This window comes from Ailuropoda melanoleuca, chromosome 10 (assembly GCF_002007445.2).
Source record: "Ailuropoda melanoleuca isolate Jingjing chromosome 10, ASM200744v2, whole genome shotgun sequence".
NCBI lineage: Eukaryota > Metazoa > Chordata > Mammalia > Carnivora > Ursidae > Ailuropoda > Ailuropoda melanoleuca.
This window is the reverse complement of record NC_048227.1, coordinates 30,872,388-30,887,810: the sequence shown is the minus strand read 5'-3', so window position 1 is coordinate 30,887,810 and position 15,423 is coordinate 30,872,388. Positions and strand designations below refer to the sequence as shown.

Here is a 15,423-nt window from a genome sequence, read left to right as displayed (position 1 = left end):
AGAAATCACTTTTGCCACGGAAGCTGATCCCCAATTTGGAGAATGCTCAGGGTGGATGCATGAGTGTGTCTCATGCTTTGAAGGCTTTTGATCTGAGGAGGTTGGGGTGGAAACGAGTGTCCAGCTGAATTTCACGTTGTGAAGGAAGATGAATGCAAAAGCTAGAGCTAGCCTTCAGCGGACGGACAGCAGCGAACTTCTTACAGATCACGGGACACGTATGGCTGCTGGTGTATGCCACCACGTGAATAGCTCTGGGAAGAGCAACACACGCGTAATTAGACGCCACCATGGCCGTTCGGGGACGGAACGAGTTATGGTCAGTCTGGGAGGGAAGAAGGGGTAACAGATACTATACAACCCTGAGTCGTCACCAGAAGGGGGGAAACGCAAACTTACGTACACGGGAGTCTTCGGGATAAACTACAACAGCCGCTGCGTCAGAGACAGGAGATCCACAAATTAGATATCGGAGACACACATGTGTTAGTTTGTGTAGCTCTGAACAAGACCATCGGAGCCGAGGGTGAGAGAGTGTTCTGGGAGATGCACAAGCCGACATCCAGAGACATCCTCGTAGCTCTCCTCCTGAGGGCCCTTCCGGCCGCTTACTCCAGATGTGTCTCGGAAACGGACCCTAACGATGGTAGCATAGTGACTGTGAACACACGGATTTGCTATTCTTTGGGGGAGCCTGGAGTTCTGGGGTTAGGGCTGGGCAGTGATGGGAGGCATAACATTAAAGCTGAAAACGGGTACAAGGCCAAACTTCCTAATCTCTTGCACGTCAATCTCGCTACAGTGCAGACGCATCCGTAACTGTTTTGTCTGAGTCGGGTACATGCATACCGTATTGCTTATTCTGAATGAGAGAGACCGCTAGGCATTTCGGATGAGGAGAGCACGTGGTGGACTGGTCTTAATGGAATTTGGAATATAGGAAATCATAGCATCACCACCGGCATCCAACGCGTTCTTATTGCCAACGTACCTAGTGGGCGTGCCTGGGAGACTTGCCCTTGTGTGGGTGCGTGTGTTTTTGGTTAAGGACTCACCTATCTGGTATCTGCCATGCTCGGCACGCATCTCACAAGATTCCTTGCGTGGAAGACTATGGCATGGAGCCATGTGCAAAAGAACCAACAAAAAAAATACCTTCCTAAATCCTCTTCCTCTTTGCAGGGCACCATCGGACATCCGACATTTACCCTCCAGAGCGTCGGCCGTTACGTATGTTTCCCTATAGATAAAACATTAATGGAAGGTTTTAAACATCAGATTCAATACTAGGCATTTTCTTGTACACACGTCTATTGCTGCAGGAATTCAAAACCCTGGGGGTAGAGTACATACTGTTCTTATTTGCAGCATAAGGCATGACATGCTCTGACATGTACACGTCGTTGTGGCCTCTGCTGTCCCTGGAGCAGTACGACGCCGTGGACCTCAAGGACGACCGAAGGTAGCTGTCGTTCGCGGCCTGCGAGGGCAACGAGTGTTTGTAAGGGTCCGAGGGGCATCTCCCGATGACTAAGCGTCGGTCGTCCCCATAGCAACGGAGGAAAGGGTTGTCGGAGGTGTGGTCTGGCAAGAGGGACTTGCTCCGCTTGCTGTCCTCCAGACCCTGGGGGAAGACGGCGCTCTTCTTCCCCGAGAGTTTGCTTGAGGGGACGCTAAAGAGACTCCCGTACAGATTTCCCTCCAGAAGCCGCTCCCGGTCCTTGAGGCTTGTGCTCCTGGAGGGCCTGCCGAGGTCTGTCTCCCTGGGCTTGTCGACAATGTTGTCGTAGGAGTGCTGCCGGCTGAGACGGAGCTTGTGCTTCTGCAACTGCAGGGTGCTGTTCTGCGCCCAGCCCTGCGGGTACGCCTCCTCCCGCGCGGCCGGGCTGCCCGTCTCCTGGAGCATCTGGTCTTCGTCGATGTCGTACAGGTTCCCCATGCGCAGGCAGGCGTCGCACTTGAAGGGGGACCGCACGGTGAAGTGGCCCGAGTAGGTGGGCAGGTTGGATAGGCAGCTGCGGCAGTGTGTGGAGTTGTGCCGGTACCGGTCGCTGCCCTCGCTGCGAGGGGAGCTCTTGTCCTTCAGGGTGAAGTGCTTGGAGTAGAATTTATGCTTGTCGTTGTTGGGCAGCGCGTCCTCATTGGGCAGCGGGTTCCTGGCGGCGGGCAGCGCGGCGTCCCCCTTGCGGAAGCTGTCGTCGTGGTCCTGGTAGGCGTCTGGGAAGTCCACGTTCTCGGGGAGGGCCACGTTTTCGGCAAACGGGGGCGGGTCCAGGTGGAAGCTGGGCTCCTTCTCGCCATCGATGGTGTAGATCTTGTCCCTGGGGGAGCTCACTTTGGTTTTCAGGTAGGAGCGCTCGACCTCGCTGCAGTCCTTGGGGTATTTGGACGCCACGGACCTTTTGAAGTTGTCCTTGGTCTTGTGGTTCTTATTGTTGTCGGGCTCCCTGTGGCACGCGGCCCGACTCGAAGTGTCCGAAATGTCCGAGTGGGCCACCTCTTCTGGAAGGTACCGAGGACTCTTTAGGGAGTGGGTCCTATTCTCCACTGCTCCCTCGTCCCTCTGGGAGACTGGGTTCTGGCTCAGTGAATCTTGGCGCAGCGATTCCATGGATTTCTTCCAAAGCTGCCGGGGCCTGGAGTTGGCTTTGGACTCCGTGCTCACGGCCACCTCCACCGTGTTGGGGTTGGACTCATTGAGAGTCAGAGGGTGCTGTCCCTGGAACACGTAGTTGTTGAGGTTGTCCTTGTGCCTGTTGGCCACGAACGTCTGCAGCTCATTCATGTTGTCCCCAAAAATGTTGTCTTTACCCTGAAAGGACCTGTTGTCTGAATATATCAAATTTCCCTTATCGGAAACCATGTCCATGATGAGGGAACCTCTTTGGATGAAGTCAGCAGCCCTTTTAGGGGAATCCATTCTTGAGGAGTTCACGTTGGACACGTCGGAGATGTTTTTGGCCGACCGGAGGAGTTTTAACATGTTGCTCTGGGAGCCAGTCAGGTTGAAGTCTGGAGACTTCTTCTTCTCCTCGATGTGCACTCCATGAATGCAGCTGTAAATGCCCTGTGGGAAGGAACACGAGACACGGTCAGCAGCGGCAGGAACATGAAACCTCCGCACACCTGGCCTTTACCTGCAAAGGTGAGATGGGTCCTTCTTGGGGGAGCCTCGGAGGGATCTTGAAGTCCAATCTGAATCCTGGGAATGTTTCTTAAATCTACGAGACCAGAAGTGCCCAGCTTCTCTTGTCTCTCTGGCTCAAGATTATCCAACACTTTTGTGAACGCTCATACGTGGAGTCTAAGAAAAGCTATGAACTAATGCTCGTGTATCTAGAGAGGTCATAAGGGCCTCCAGGTGGGCCTGGAAGGATACTGATTTGATACCTGAGTCAGCTATTAAACTGGCATAAAAGGACCACCAGTCATTAATTCTTTAGGGGAACCGGCCCCTACCCACATGCTGAAGCCATCAGTCAAGGCATGAGACCCAAGCAGGTCAGTGAGAAAACCCTTTCTGGTTACTCTAAGGCTGGGCATAAAAATCCATGGGTGATGGGGCGCCTGGGTGGCACAGCGGTTAAGCGTCTGCCTTCGGCTCAGGGTGTGATCCCGGCGTTGTGGGATCAAGCCCCACATCGGGCTCCTCCACTGGGAGCCTGCTTCTTCCCCTCCCACTCCCCCTGCTTGTGTTCCCTCTCTCGCTGGCTGTCTCTATCTCTGTCAAATACATAAATAAAATCTTTAAAAAAAAAATCCATGGGTGATCAGACATTTTGGGGAAGGAAAGAGAGACAAGCTGGCCTAGAAGAAGCAGTTGCAGGGGACTGGTCTTGCCACCATGTGGGGATGTTAGCCTGAGAGTGAGACCGTCATAGAAAAGGGCGGAGCATAGGGGATGGAGAGGCAGGACACGCCTTGAACCCCTGGAGCCCCCACTTGGAACTTTTCAGATGCCACTGAATATATTCTTCGTGTGTGCGTGTGTGGGTTTGTTGGATATGGCCGGAGTTGGGTGTTAGCCGTTAAGAACAGTGGAGAATCCCAAGGACGCAGTAATGCAGCACTGAAATCCACCCAAGGACGGACTGACGTGGGGACTTCTGGGTGGCTCAGACATAAGCAGCCCTGACTCTGGGTCTCTTGTTTTCCACGCCGCCTTGTTCCTTCCTTAAAAATAGCAGTTTACTTCGAAGTAACTCAAGCGAAGGGCTCTTCATGGTGTAACAGTAGGCAGGGCAGCTTCGGGGACACTGTGATTCGTGCCCCCCTTTCCCCGCTGCTGGCCCCAGATTTTGGCAGCCCTACCTAAAGGGGACGGTCAGCATGAGGCCCTCCCAAGACTGACAGGGAGCCAGCCCAGGAGGGGGTCTGTAAGGCAAGCGTGGCGGCTGCTGCCGACCGGGGCATGAACCAGTGGAAAGGGTGCGTGGGTACCTGCGGACTCTGATGACCGTGCCCGCCCTCCCTTGCCGCCATGGGGACGCCTAACCTGCGGGGAAGCTCATGGAGCTGCCACAGCCTCAACCTGTTTGCACAGCTGCATTTCTCTTGTGGCTTTCTAGAGTCTCCACTCCGCCTTCCAGGAACAGTACACAGGGGAGCCACAGTAGCGAGTCTGAGCATCTCGCTCTCTGACCCTCTCAACCCCGGGCTGCATGGCCGGGGCTCCCCAAAGCCAAGGCCCTGGCATCGTGCCCTTTCCCGCCTTCCTGCAGCCTGGTCTTCCATCCCTCTGTGCCATGTGTGGCCCTGCTCACCTGCTGCCCGGAAGGAGGGTCCCCCCTGCCTTGCGTGCCCAGCTCTGGGCGGCGTACGTGGGCCCGTGCCTGCCCCGCCCAGCTGGGTAACAGTAATCCTGCACCCCGACCTAGGGAGGCTCGGCCAGCGCGGGCAAGAACCAGTGTGTCTCCTGCGCGTTTGGGTCGGCCGAGATCTGCGCCTTTTCTTCCTTTGGTTAATATTATAAAAAGAGGAGTTTACATTTTTATTTTCTAAATCCGTAATTTCATTCTAATGAGTTCCGGTCACCCTGCTAGGGGTTTTGAGAGCTTCCCTCCGCCCCTTCCCCGCCATGTTCCCACTGGCCGACAGGAGCTGGCCGTCCATTTGGAGGAGGCCCACAGAAGTGGTCAGGGAGCTGAGTACCGTCTCAGGAATGGGAGGATGGCCGCTGACCGCTTCTTCTCATCCCTGGCTTCCCCTGAGACTCACAGGCTGCAGCTCCCAGGCGCCAATGTGCCTGGCGAAGACTCGGGAAGGAGTCCACGCAATGGACCCAGCCGTCCCCCAGGCCTGGGGGCAGCGTTCTCCCAGAGGTAACCCCTCTTCTCGATGGGCTGCCGAGGAGGGGGGTGCATGGCTGAGAAAACGCAGAGAGAGCCAGAGCCTGGAACCCACTGGAAGTGAGTCCCTGCTCTGTCTGTCCTTAGCTCTGTGACCCTGGATAAGCCGTTAGGCTTTTTGAGCATCAGTTCCCACACCTGCGAAGCGAGAACTGCACACTCTCACGGTGGGCAGAGGGCAGGACAGAACAACACCGACAAAGCCCCAGATGCAGGCGAGGCTCCGTAAATGCGAGCCGGAGGAGCGGCGCCGGCGGTCGTCCCCCACGTCCCCCGACGCACCTCCACGAGCACGAGCACCCAGCGCCTGCATCCTCAGAGCTGCAGGAAGCACAGGCCGCCCTTCACCGCGAGGGCTGCTTCCAGTCAGGGAGCGGCCCACAGAGCTCCTGCTCAGTCCTCGTCTTGTTACTCGGAGATACTGAGGACAGTGTGCTGCTCCACACGGGGGCTCTGACGCTCAGAACATTCTTGATGGGGCGTGGGCCCTACTGCCCTCCATGGTTCCCTAGAGTCTGGACCTGACCCCCGAAGTGTGTGCTAAGGCCTAAACCTTCCTATTCTCCCCCAGACTCTCATGTTGAGATCCTAACCCTAAAAGTTGATGGTGGGAGGAGGTGGGGCCTTTGGGAGGAGATCAGGTCATGAGGGGGGAGCACTCGTGAGTGGGATTAGTGCCCTTAGAAACCCCACGGAGCCCTCTCGCCCCTTCCACCTCGTGAGGACACAAGGAGAAGTCTGTGGCCCAGAGGCGGACGCTCACTCAGCCGAGCTGGCACCCTGGTTTCGGACTCACAGCCTCCAGAACTAACTGTGAGAAATAAATGTCTGCCATTTGTAAGCCGCCCAGTCTGTGCTATTTAGTTATAGCGGCCCTAACGGACCGAGGCAGTATCTGACTTCTGCTCTCCTGGCCCCCATGGTGGGTAAGCCAGAAACTCCCTTCCCTGTCCCCAGGCTCCCATCATATGAGCCCACCAGGCAGGCCGCAGAGGGTCCATCCCCTGGGTCTCTGTCTTGGCGACGTCTCCCATTCCTCATGACCGAAACCCAACGTAGTTCTTTTTGCTGCTGACCGTGAATATTTTCTTCTATGTGAGAGGGAGAGCATTTTGGAGAGAAAAATTAAGAGCCTCCCACAGACTAGAGGGCACATTTTTTTTTATTTTTTATTTTTATTTTTTTAAAATTTAAAATCTAAGGTTTTTTTATAATAATTTTTATTATGTCATGTTAGTCACCATACAGTACACATCCCTATTTTTTGATGTAAAGCTCCATAATTCATTATAGAGGGCACATTTTTTTTAAGTTGAAAAACACAAAGGCCATGGCTGGAGTAGAAAGTGTGTTCTAATGACCTCTTTGAGCTCTGGCCCTCCCTGTTGGCAGGGTCGGGGGCGCCCATATGTCCGGTCTGTATTTTGTTGCATGATCTAGGAGTTTCCCAAGGGACGTCTAGCCCACAAGCAGGGCTGCATGGGTTTGCTGCACGGCACCAGCTCAGTGCATGGGCTGGGTGTTCAAACTGCTGCAAGAGCTGCTGCATGGAGAGACCGGGCTGATGGGCAGAAAGGAACCTCCCCCAGCGGCAAGCACATTTCAGAGCAGCCTGGATCTACAGCCCCTGGAAAGGAACCTACACTCGGAAATGGGCTGAAGCATGAGACCCAGCCCTGTACATGGGACTGGCTTCCTCTTTCTTGCCTTTTTCTGGCATGATCTGTGAAGTAGGGAGAACCCTGTAGTTTTGTCCTTGTAGGACATTTAAGGTGAAGCCAAAAGGGTCACATTCCAACCGTTAGGGCCTCAGTTTCTCCATATGCACAGGGGTTTTAAGAGAGGATGGAGGAAACCTATGTGGCCCAGCCGTTATTCACACACGACCCTAATTCACTGTAGGGTTGTGGTCTTGCCTTTGTAGGAAGGTGGGTTCTTGGCTTGGAAATCTCCCATGCAGGTTTGTTTAAAAAAAAATGATTATGTCTGCACGATGAAGACAGTTTTGTCTATGTTCTCTGCTCTGTGTAAGGAATGTACATGTAAGGTGGCATATGTGAGACTGTGCCCATAAGACAAGCTTTAGAGATGTGTGTTAGCCCTTGATGAGAAAGGGAGAACATTTTTTTTTTTTTAAGCAATCCAGAAGCCCTGCTATGCATAGCGTTGGGGGCTGAGCACATTCTGAGTTCCCCTAACAAACGAGAGGGGCAGGAAAGTATATTAAATATGAAATCCTTCTATTCATGCATATCAGGCTGCACTTATTTTAAAAGACATATTATCTGGGGGAGAAGGAGGGTCAGTGCTGAAGTAGGGCTCCCTGCAGCCTTTGAGGACACAGGAGTGATGGTGGCTGGGAGTCCCCAAAGGGGCATGAAAGTCTTTGCAGTGCTCCTATGAGACACGGGATCCCCTTTCCCTGAGGGAGGGGAGACTGAAGTTCAAGATTCCAGTATGCCTGCTCCTGTGTACCCCGTCCCCCTCCAATCCTGTCCCTCAAGATGCCTGGAAGGGAAGTGGGGGATTTAGTTCATTTCTCATAATGACAACCCTCTCCACTCAGCTTCCTTAATGGTATCTCAGACAGAGGAAATGCTCTTCCAGATACAAGCAGGATTTACAAGGAAAAGCCACAGTGTGCATTTGCTCGTGATAATCCTAGAGTCATTTGGATATGGAAAGCCTTTAGTAATTGGTGGAGAGAATTAGCTTAAAGTTGGCATAATACCTAGCTATATGCAGGCACGTTGTTATTTTTAAGCAATCTGTGTGTTTAGATGCCATCAAACTAATTAGGAAATATGTATTTGCACAGAATGCAAGTTAAAAGTGCCACTGAACAGAAAAAATAAATCCTCTTCACTAAGCTAATGTGTGCCTCCTGAATCTCCAAAGTTCTTAAAATTACCAAATGCTAAGAATATACAAATTCCTTTAAAAATTATTATTTTGTTTTCCCAATAACCATTAGCATATAAAACCATGTGTTTTTAACCAAAGGTTTTTCATTAAATTCTTTTAGAGTGAACACATTCCAAGATGAGTAAATGGGAGAAATGGGTGGGTGGGTGGATGGATGGATGGGTGATTAGAATGGATGGATGGGTGGAATGGATGAATGGACAGATGAATGAAACAGATGGATGGGTGGAATGGATGAATGGCTGGCTGGGATAAATGGATGAATGGCTGGATGGGTAGAATGGATGGATGGATGAAATGGATGGGTGGTTGGAATGGATGAATGGATGGATGGATGGTATAAATGGGTGGATTGGATGAGTGGACAGATGGATGGGTGGGATGGATGGGTAGTGGAATGGATGGATGGGTGGTATAGATGAATGGACAGATGGATGACACAGGTGGATAGATGGGCGGAATGGATGAATGGATAGATGGGTAGGTGGAATGGATGGATGGGTGGTTGGAATGGATGGATGGGTGGAATGGATGAATGGACAGATGGATGAAATAGGTGGATAGACGGATGGGTGGAATGGATGGATGGGTAGGTGGGATGGATGGAAGGATGAAATAGGTGGATGGGTGGTTGGGATGGATGAAATAGGTGAATGGATGGATGAATGGATGACTGGAATGGATGAATGGACAGATGAATGAAACAGATGGCAGGGTGGAATGGATGAATGGATGGATGGGATAGATGGATGGGTTGAATGGACGGATGAAAGAAGTGGATAGATGGATGGGTGGAATGGATGAATGGAATGGATGGATGGGTGGAATGGATGAATGGACAGATGGATGAAAGAGGTGGATAGATGGATGGCTGGAATGGATGAATGAATGGATGGGCAGGTGGAATAGATGAATGGGTGGGAAGGATGGATGGATGGGTGGTTGGAATGGAAGAATGGATGGAAGGATGACTGGGAGATAGATAATGTTATATTCTATTAGAAGATGAGTGAATATGTACATATGATGCAACTGAGTGATGAGATCATATTGAACATAAACACATATATTATGTCAGTTATGTGCACATATGTGCTACGTAGTATGATTTGTATCACGTCTCTTGTGTTGCTTGTATTGGATGTTTGCTGCTTATGTAAGAGCATGTGCTCTGGCTGGAACCACAGCAGCTAGATTCAAGTCCCGGCTCCACTGAACACTGAGCAGCCTTGGGTAATTCTCTAACCTCATAACTTTGCGTTCCCTCGTCTGTAATCTGGGGCTAATCACGGTTACCCACCTCACAGAGATGGCTTGTAGCTTAAATGAGATGAAGAGTACGCAGTCCTTACAGGGTGCTCCATATCGGTGCTCCACACATATAAGTGTTTTCCTTGATCGTTGTCATTACCAATGAATTGTGTGTACTGTTTTACGGCGACATACACATGCTGTACTGTGCACCAGGCCAGGGGTTTCCTTATGCAGTGCGTGAGCTCGCTACAGAATGTCTGTTCCCTGCTGTAGTTTATGCTGGGTTGAATGTGTACTTGGTTTTCTATTTGATGTGTGTGCATTTTCTCATGGTTCTTCGCGTCTTTGTTTCATTCGAGGCTCTGTTGCACTGCACACGCTCCTTGTGTTTGGTTAGATGTGCACACACATAGCATGATGCTGTATGTGGATTTTGTTTCGGCACACATGATCCTTTGGGATGCATGGGTGAACTGTAACGTCCTGCCCAGGGATTTTAGTGGCGTTGTAGAGCACATCTGGCTGTTAATGGTGGACGCCACAGACTGCTGGGTTTGGTTTACATGGTACTTTTTTTTTAATTGGAATTAGTTACTAATATTTAAAAACTGAAAGCTTTCACATAAAATCAGATGACTACTTTTCTTTTAAAATCTGGAAGACTTGACAGTATTGCCCTTGCATTCCCATGAGATAATACTCTGCAGGACTTGAGGAGGACTGAGCCTTCGCGTGGAGTAGTCATGCTTTGATGCTCCCTCACCCTGACACCCAGGGGCACCTGCTGGGCTTCTTCTCATGTGTGCTATTGTTTCCACGCTCAGCCCGCTTTACCCCCATTCTCCTTCCCTTGCTGGCGTGCGCACTCATCTGGGATTACAATGGCTGGGTTATGAAGGCACAGACCTGGATTCCTTTCCGACAAGCCCAAGAAGGGCTGGCGAGCGAGGGGAGGATGTGCACACCGCCCCCCACCCAGGAGTCAAGAACCCCCGATTCTCTGGACGCCCTGGGGTCTCCTGCACCTGCCCGCTGCAGAAGGAAGTAGCCGGCGGAGGTACTGACCCTGCTGATGGAGAAGAGCAGCCCCGGGCGGTCGGAGCACACGCCAGTAAAGCAGAAGCGCAGCTTCCAGTAGAAGAGGTGCTCCCAGATGAAGGTGATGAGGCTGAGGGCCATGGCGGCCGCCAGCATGTAGAACACGCCGGCCATGTTGTCGATGTCCAGCTGACTGCTCATCACCTCGTTCTTCTCGTTGTGGCAGATCCCCGTGAGCCACAGCGTCTCCAGCTCCTCCATCTCGCCTGCACAGGAGACAAGAGCCACGGGCAGTGAGGAGCGGGGCATGCGCTCTGGGGCTGGGGCCGACACCTCGGACTTAGAGCCGGGGGCGGGGGACCTTCGCGCGCGTGACTGGGCGCTCCAGGCCCGCGCATGCTCGCTTGTGCCGTGAAGCTGAAAAGGTCACGGGACCTACCCCACTAATACTGTGGTCGGGGGGAGGAAATCAGACGACCTGTAGTCAGGTACGGTCCCTGTTCTTCTTTTTTTTAAATTATCATCATGTTCTGCCCATCCTCCTTTTCACTGCCCGTGTCCCCGACACCCACCCATGCCTGGAACAGGACGGGGCATGAACGGGCAGCACGCCACTGCAGAAGGACTCGCATTCCACTTATGACTTCATGACTTACTAGCTGGGTGACTGCAGAGCCAGAGCTCTCCTGTCTGTAAAATACATAGAACAATAGAGCACACGTCTAGAGACCAGTTGGGCTCACGTCTGCAAACGTCCTAAAATGCAGTGCCCGGCTCATAAACAGTGGTGTTCCTGGGATTGTTTGGGAGCAGATGCCCAGCACAGTGCCCGGCACATGGCAGTCCTCGAATATATTAATTTCTTCTTGCATCTTCCTTTGGAACATCTGGGATTGTTCCAAGATACCACCCACGATCAGTGCCCTGAGGGCAGAACGCATTGAAAAGAGATATCCCAATCAGCTCTGAATGGCCCCTTGCAAACTAAACATCTCCCCACTTCAGTAGGCAGTTAAAGAAGCAGGTGGAGTTTTCAGTGGGAAAGAAAAAGTGGGCATGCTTAGTATTATTTTGTCTATTACGTGCATTTCATCCAGTTGCCATTTAGGAGGAAATGCTCTGATCTAAATGTCTAGCAATTAAGCTAACTGTCTAGCAATTCACTAAACTATGGCACTTACACTGATTCAGACTTTAAAAATTATCCTTCAAGGACAGTGAAAATCAAATAGGATGCATGTAATGTTAAATGAAAAGTAGGACTACCGTGTGTGTGTATCTAAGATACAATGTGAAACATGCAGAGAAAAGTAAAGGAAACACCCCAAATGTTTCTTTGATTCTCTTTTGAAGAGGTTAGCCTAATTACCGCTTTCATACTTCTGTCTTTTTTAAGTTTCGTGAAATTAGCGTGTCATGCTCTTGGTTTGTTCGCGTGCTTGAATGATGTGGCTGAACTGAGAAATCTAAGTTGATCCTTATTCTCCCCGGGCCTTTTGAAGATGTTACTGCGTTTTCTTCTGATCTAGATTACAGTTGCTGAGAAGCTGGCTAATAATCTAATTGTCACTATTCCCTGTGCAGTCTGTGTTTTTTCTCTGATGGCTTTTGAGACTTTCATTTTGTCTTTGGTGTGGAATGTAGGCATGGATTTGCTTTATTTGTTCGGCTCTGGACTCAGTGTTATTCTTTGATGTGTGACTCAGGACTTTAATTCTGGAAAAAATCTCACCCATTCTTACTTTGAGTATCAACTCTCCCTATCCTTTAAAAAAAAAAAACACCAGGAGACTTTATTTTTTTAGAGTAGTTTTAGGGTTACAGAAACATCGAGCAGGAAGTGCAGAGTTCCCATGCACTCCTCCCCGTTCCCTCAGTGTCTTCTACTAACATCTGGCATTGGGNGGGGGGGTATTTTTTTTTTTTTTTTTTTTTTTTTTTACAGTTCACCAACCGATCTTGATACAGTAACTAAAGCCCAGAGTTTACATTGGGGTTCACGCTTTGTGTTGCACGTTCTGTGGATTTTGCCCAAGGCTTAATGCCACGTGTCCATCATTATTACAGTATCATACAGAATAGTCTTCCTGCCTTGAAAGTCCCTTGTATGCTCCCCCATTCAACTCTCTTCATGCCCCATCCCAACCCCTGGCAACTACTGATCTTTTAATGGTCTCTATAGTTTTGCCCTTTCCAGAACATCACATAGATGGAACCACAGTGCACATAGTAGCCTTTTCAGACTGGCTTCGTAACAAGATGTATTTCTTTCTTTCTTTCTTTCTTTCTTTTTTTTTTTTTTTACATAAGCAATCATCTTATTTGTAGAAAGATGAAACAAAATTTAAAATGATACAAAATATCAACTTCAAAACAACATCAAAAAATGAGTATACTTAACCATACGCAGCTTCTCATAGAGCAGGTGGGTAAGTGGAATAATTCGAGCTGTAGCATTTTGCTGTGTGAACTGGTCGCAGAAAAAGCTGATAAAGGAAGGCAGAGGCACTCTATTTTTGAAGAACTGGAACTGAGGGGCTCCACAGTCATCTGGCACCCATTCAGTGTTGGATTTAGAAATATACATGGTGGGAACTCCAGGGATCTTCCAGATCCTTCCTTTAAGTTCCCCGTTACCTGTGGCCACAATGTTAACACTTGTGCTGAGAACCATATGCATTTAAGTTCCTGCACTTCTTTCCATGGTTTGACAGCTTTCTTTTTATTTGTGAATAATTTCCATTGCACAGATGTACAGTCTGTTTATCAGTCACCTACTGAAAGACATCCTGGCTGCTTCCAGGTTTTGGCAACTATGAATCATGCTGCTATCAACATCCGTGTGCGGGTTTCTGTGTGGACATCAGTTTTCAACTCCTTTGGGTAAATACCTAGGAGCATGACTGTGGGACTGTGTAGTAAGAATATGTTTAGCTTTGTGGGAAACTGCCAAACCCTCTTCCGAAGCGGCTGTGTCATTTTGTGTCCCCACCAGCAATGAATGAGAGTTCCTGTTGCTCCACATGCTCACCAGAATTTATGAGCCTCGTCAGTGTTTTGGATTTTAGCTGTTCTAATAAGGTACATAGTGGTATCGCACTGTTTTACTCTGCAAGCCCCTAAGAGCACATGATTGTTCTGTCATTTCTTTTTGTCTGAAAACTGTGTTTAAAATATTCTAAACCTTCTCATTCTATCCTCCAGGCTATTAACTTTGTTTTAATATTTTCCACTCCTTTATGCCTCTGTCCTACACTTAGATGCTTCCCAAAGATCTATTTTCCAGCTCATTTACTCTTTCATTAATAATATTTAGCCTTCTGCTTTCATTTAATCTATTTTAATTGTGACATTCATCTGGCCATCTTAAAAGTTCTGCCCGTTCTTTTTACGATAACATTTTATTCTTCTGTTAGGAGTCTTAAAAAACTTCTTGACATTTAATAATTTCAAACCCACCATCTTTCCGATTACTCTCGGCCCTGCATCCTCCCCACCACCTCGGTTCTTGGGATGCACATCCACGTGCTTGCTGTGTGCGCTGGCTCGCATGGTGGATTTCTTCCTTGTGATGTTTGTAACTTTTGAGGATGAGCTCATCTTTAGCAGGGTTGTTCTCCCTGTAAACCCCACGGGGCCCCCCAAGCACACTGGACTGTAGGAATGTTCCTGCAGCAGGGTTCTGAGTTTTCTTCTGCAATGGTTCCAGGGGCTTCCAAAGTACCAGTTTTTATATGAGAAAAATGTGGCTGGCACTGCCACACTATGTAGGTAGTATACACTTGGACCTCTGTGCTCCTATAGGTTTTAATTTCTCAGAGCTTCAAGCAGTTGGCAAGACTTCTCGTACTTTCTTCGCATTGATGGACAGTTTTTTTCTAGTCTTTCCACTGATACACTGGAGATCTCAGATGCACGCAGTGGTATCATTTTCTACTCTCTGCACAGTTCAGGGTGCCCGTGTGGATGTTAAAGCCTCGGTCTCCAGCCCTAGTCCCTACGTCCCCTGCACTTCCACAGAGAGGCGCCGTGAGAATATTCCATTCCCCTCCATTTCCAGCACCTAAGGCTTCCCTGTTCTTTGGATCTTCACAGTGCTCGTGCGAGCACGTGGGCGCGTACGCATGCGTGCGTATGTGTGAACGCACACGCTTCTGATCCTGCACCGTGACGTGTTTGCAGCATGAAAGGGGCTCTTGTCGGTTTAGTCTCCCATCGTACCACAACCACATAGACGTGTCTAACTTTTGTTATCGTGGCTAAACAACCATTCACATTTATGGGAGGAAAAAACAGGAAACCTATGGTTTGGTAAATTCATCGCCCACAGGGGAGGGTGTGGTTAATCAGTGGTGCAGGGACAGGTCTCAATTCCTTTCCTCCCAACAGCCCACAGGGCGATCACGCGGTCATACTGTCCTGGGGTCTCTGCAGGATCACCTCATCGTCCAGCCAACAGCCCCAGCTGCTCCTCAAATGCTTCTGCCTGCCACGTGCCTCTACGTCCCCGCCTCCTCTTCTCAAAATCCCTGAGCCTTCCCTTCACAACCCCAGCACGCTGTTGACTTCATTCCCCTTTAGAGTCTGCGAGGACACGGAAGTGGGTCTCTGCGACACGTTCTGTTCCTGTTGGTGTCGTCACAAAGACAGCCGGGGTTTGTATGCCTAGAACAGGGTCAGTCTGGGTAGAACAAACACCAGGAGAGTCCTTTCAGGATGTGAATATAAACACCTTTCCTCTGCCTTCTGACCAAACACCTCTCTTTGAGTGAGTCGATCCGGTAAACCAGACCTGCGTCGCACAAGGAGGGCACATGCACATTCCTCAATCCCAATTACAGCCTCCGTTCCAATCACT

At 49.9% G+C, this 15,423-nt stretch overlaps 1 protein-coding gene across 1 annotated transcript in view; it reads right to left on the bottom strand.

The window, feature by feature from the left end:
• Positions 1–683: 683 nt before the first annotated feature.
• Positions 684–15,423, bottom strand: part of GRIN2A (glutamate ionotropic receptor NMDA type subunit 2A) — a 369,848-nt gene continuing 355,108 nt past the window's right edge. Inside the window, exons 13-14 of the mRNA XM_034670381.1 lie at positions 10,593–10,831; positions 684–3,067 (exon numbers count right to left, since the gene is read on the bottom strand). Of these exons, the coding sequence (XP_034526272.1) occupies positions 1,268–3,067; positions 10,593–10,831 (2,039 nt within the window). The 3' untranslated portion in view covers positions 684–1,267. The remainder of the gene's footprint in view (positions 3,068–10,592; positions 10,832–15,423) is intronic.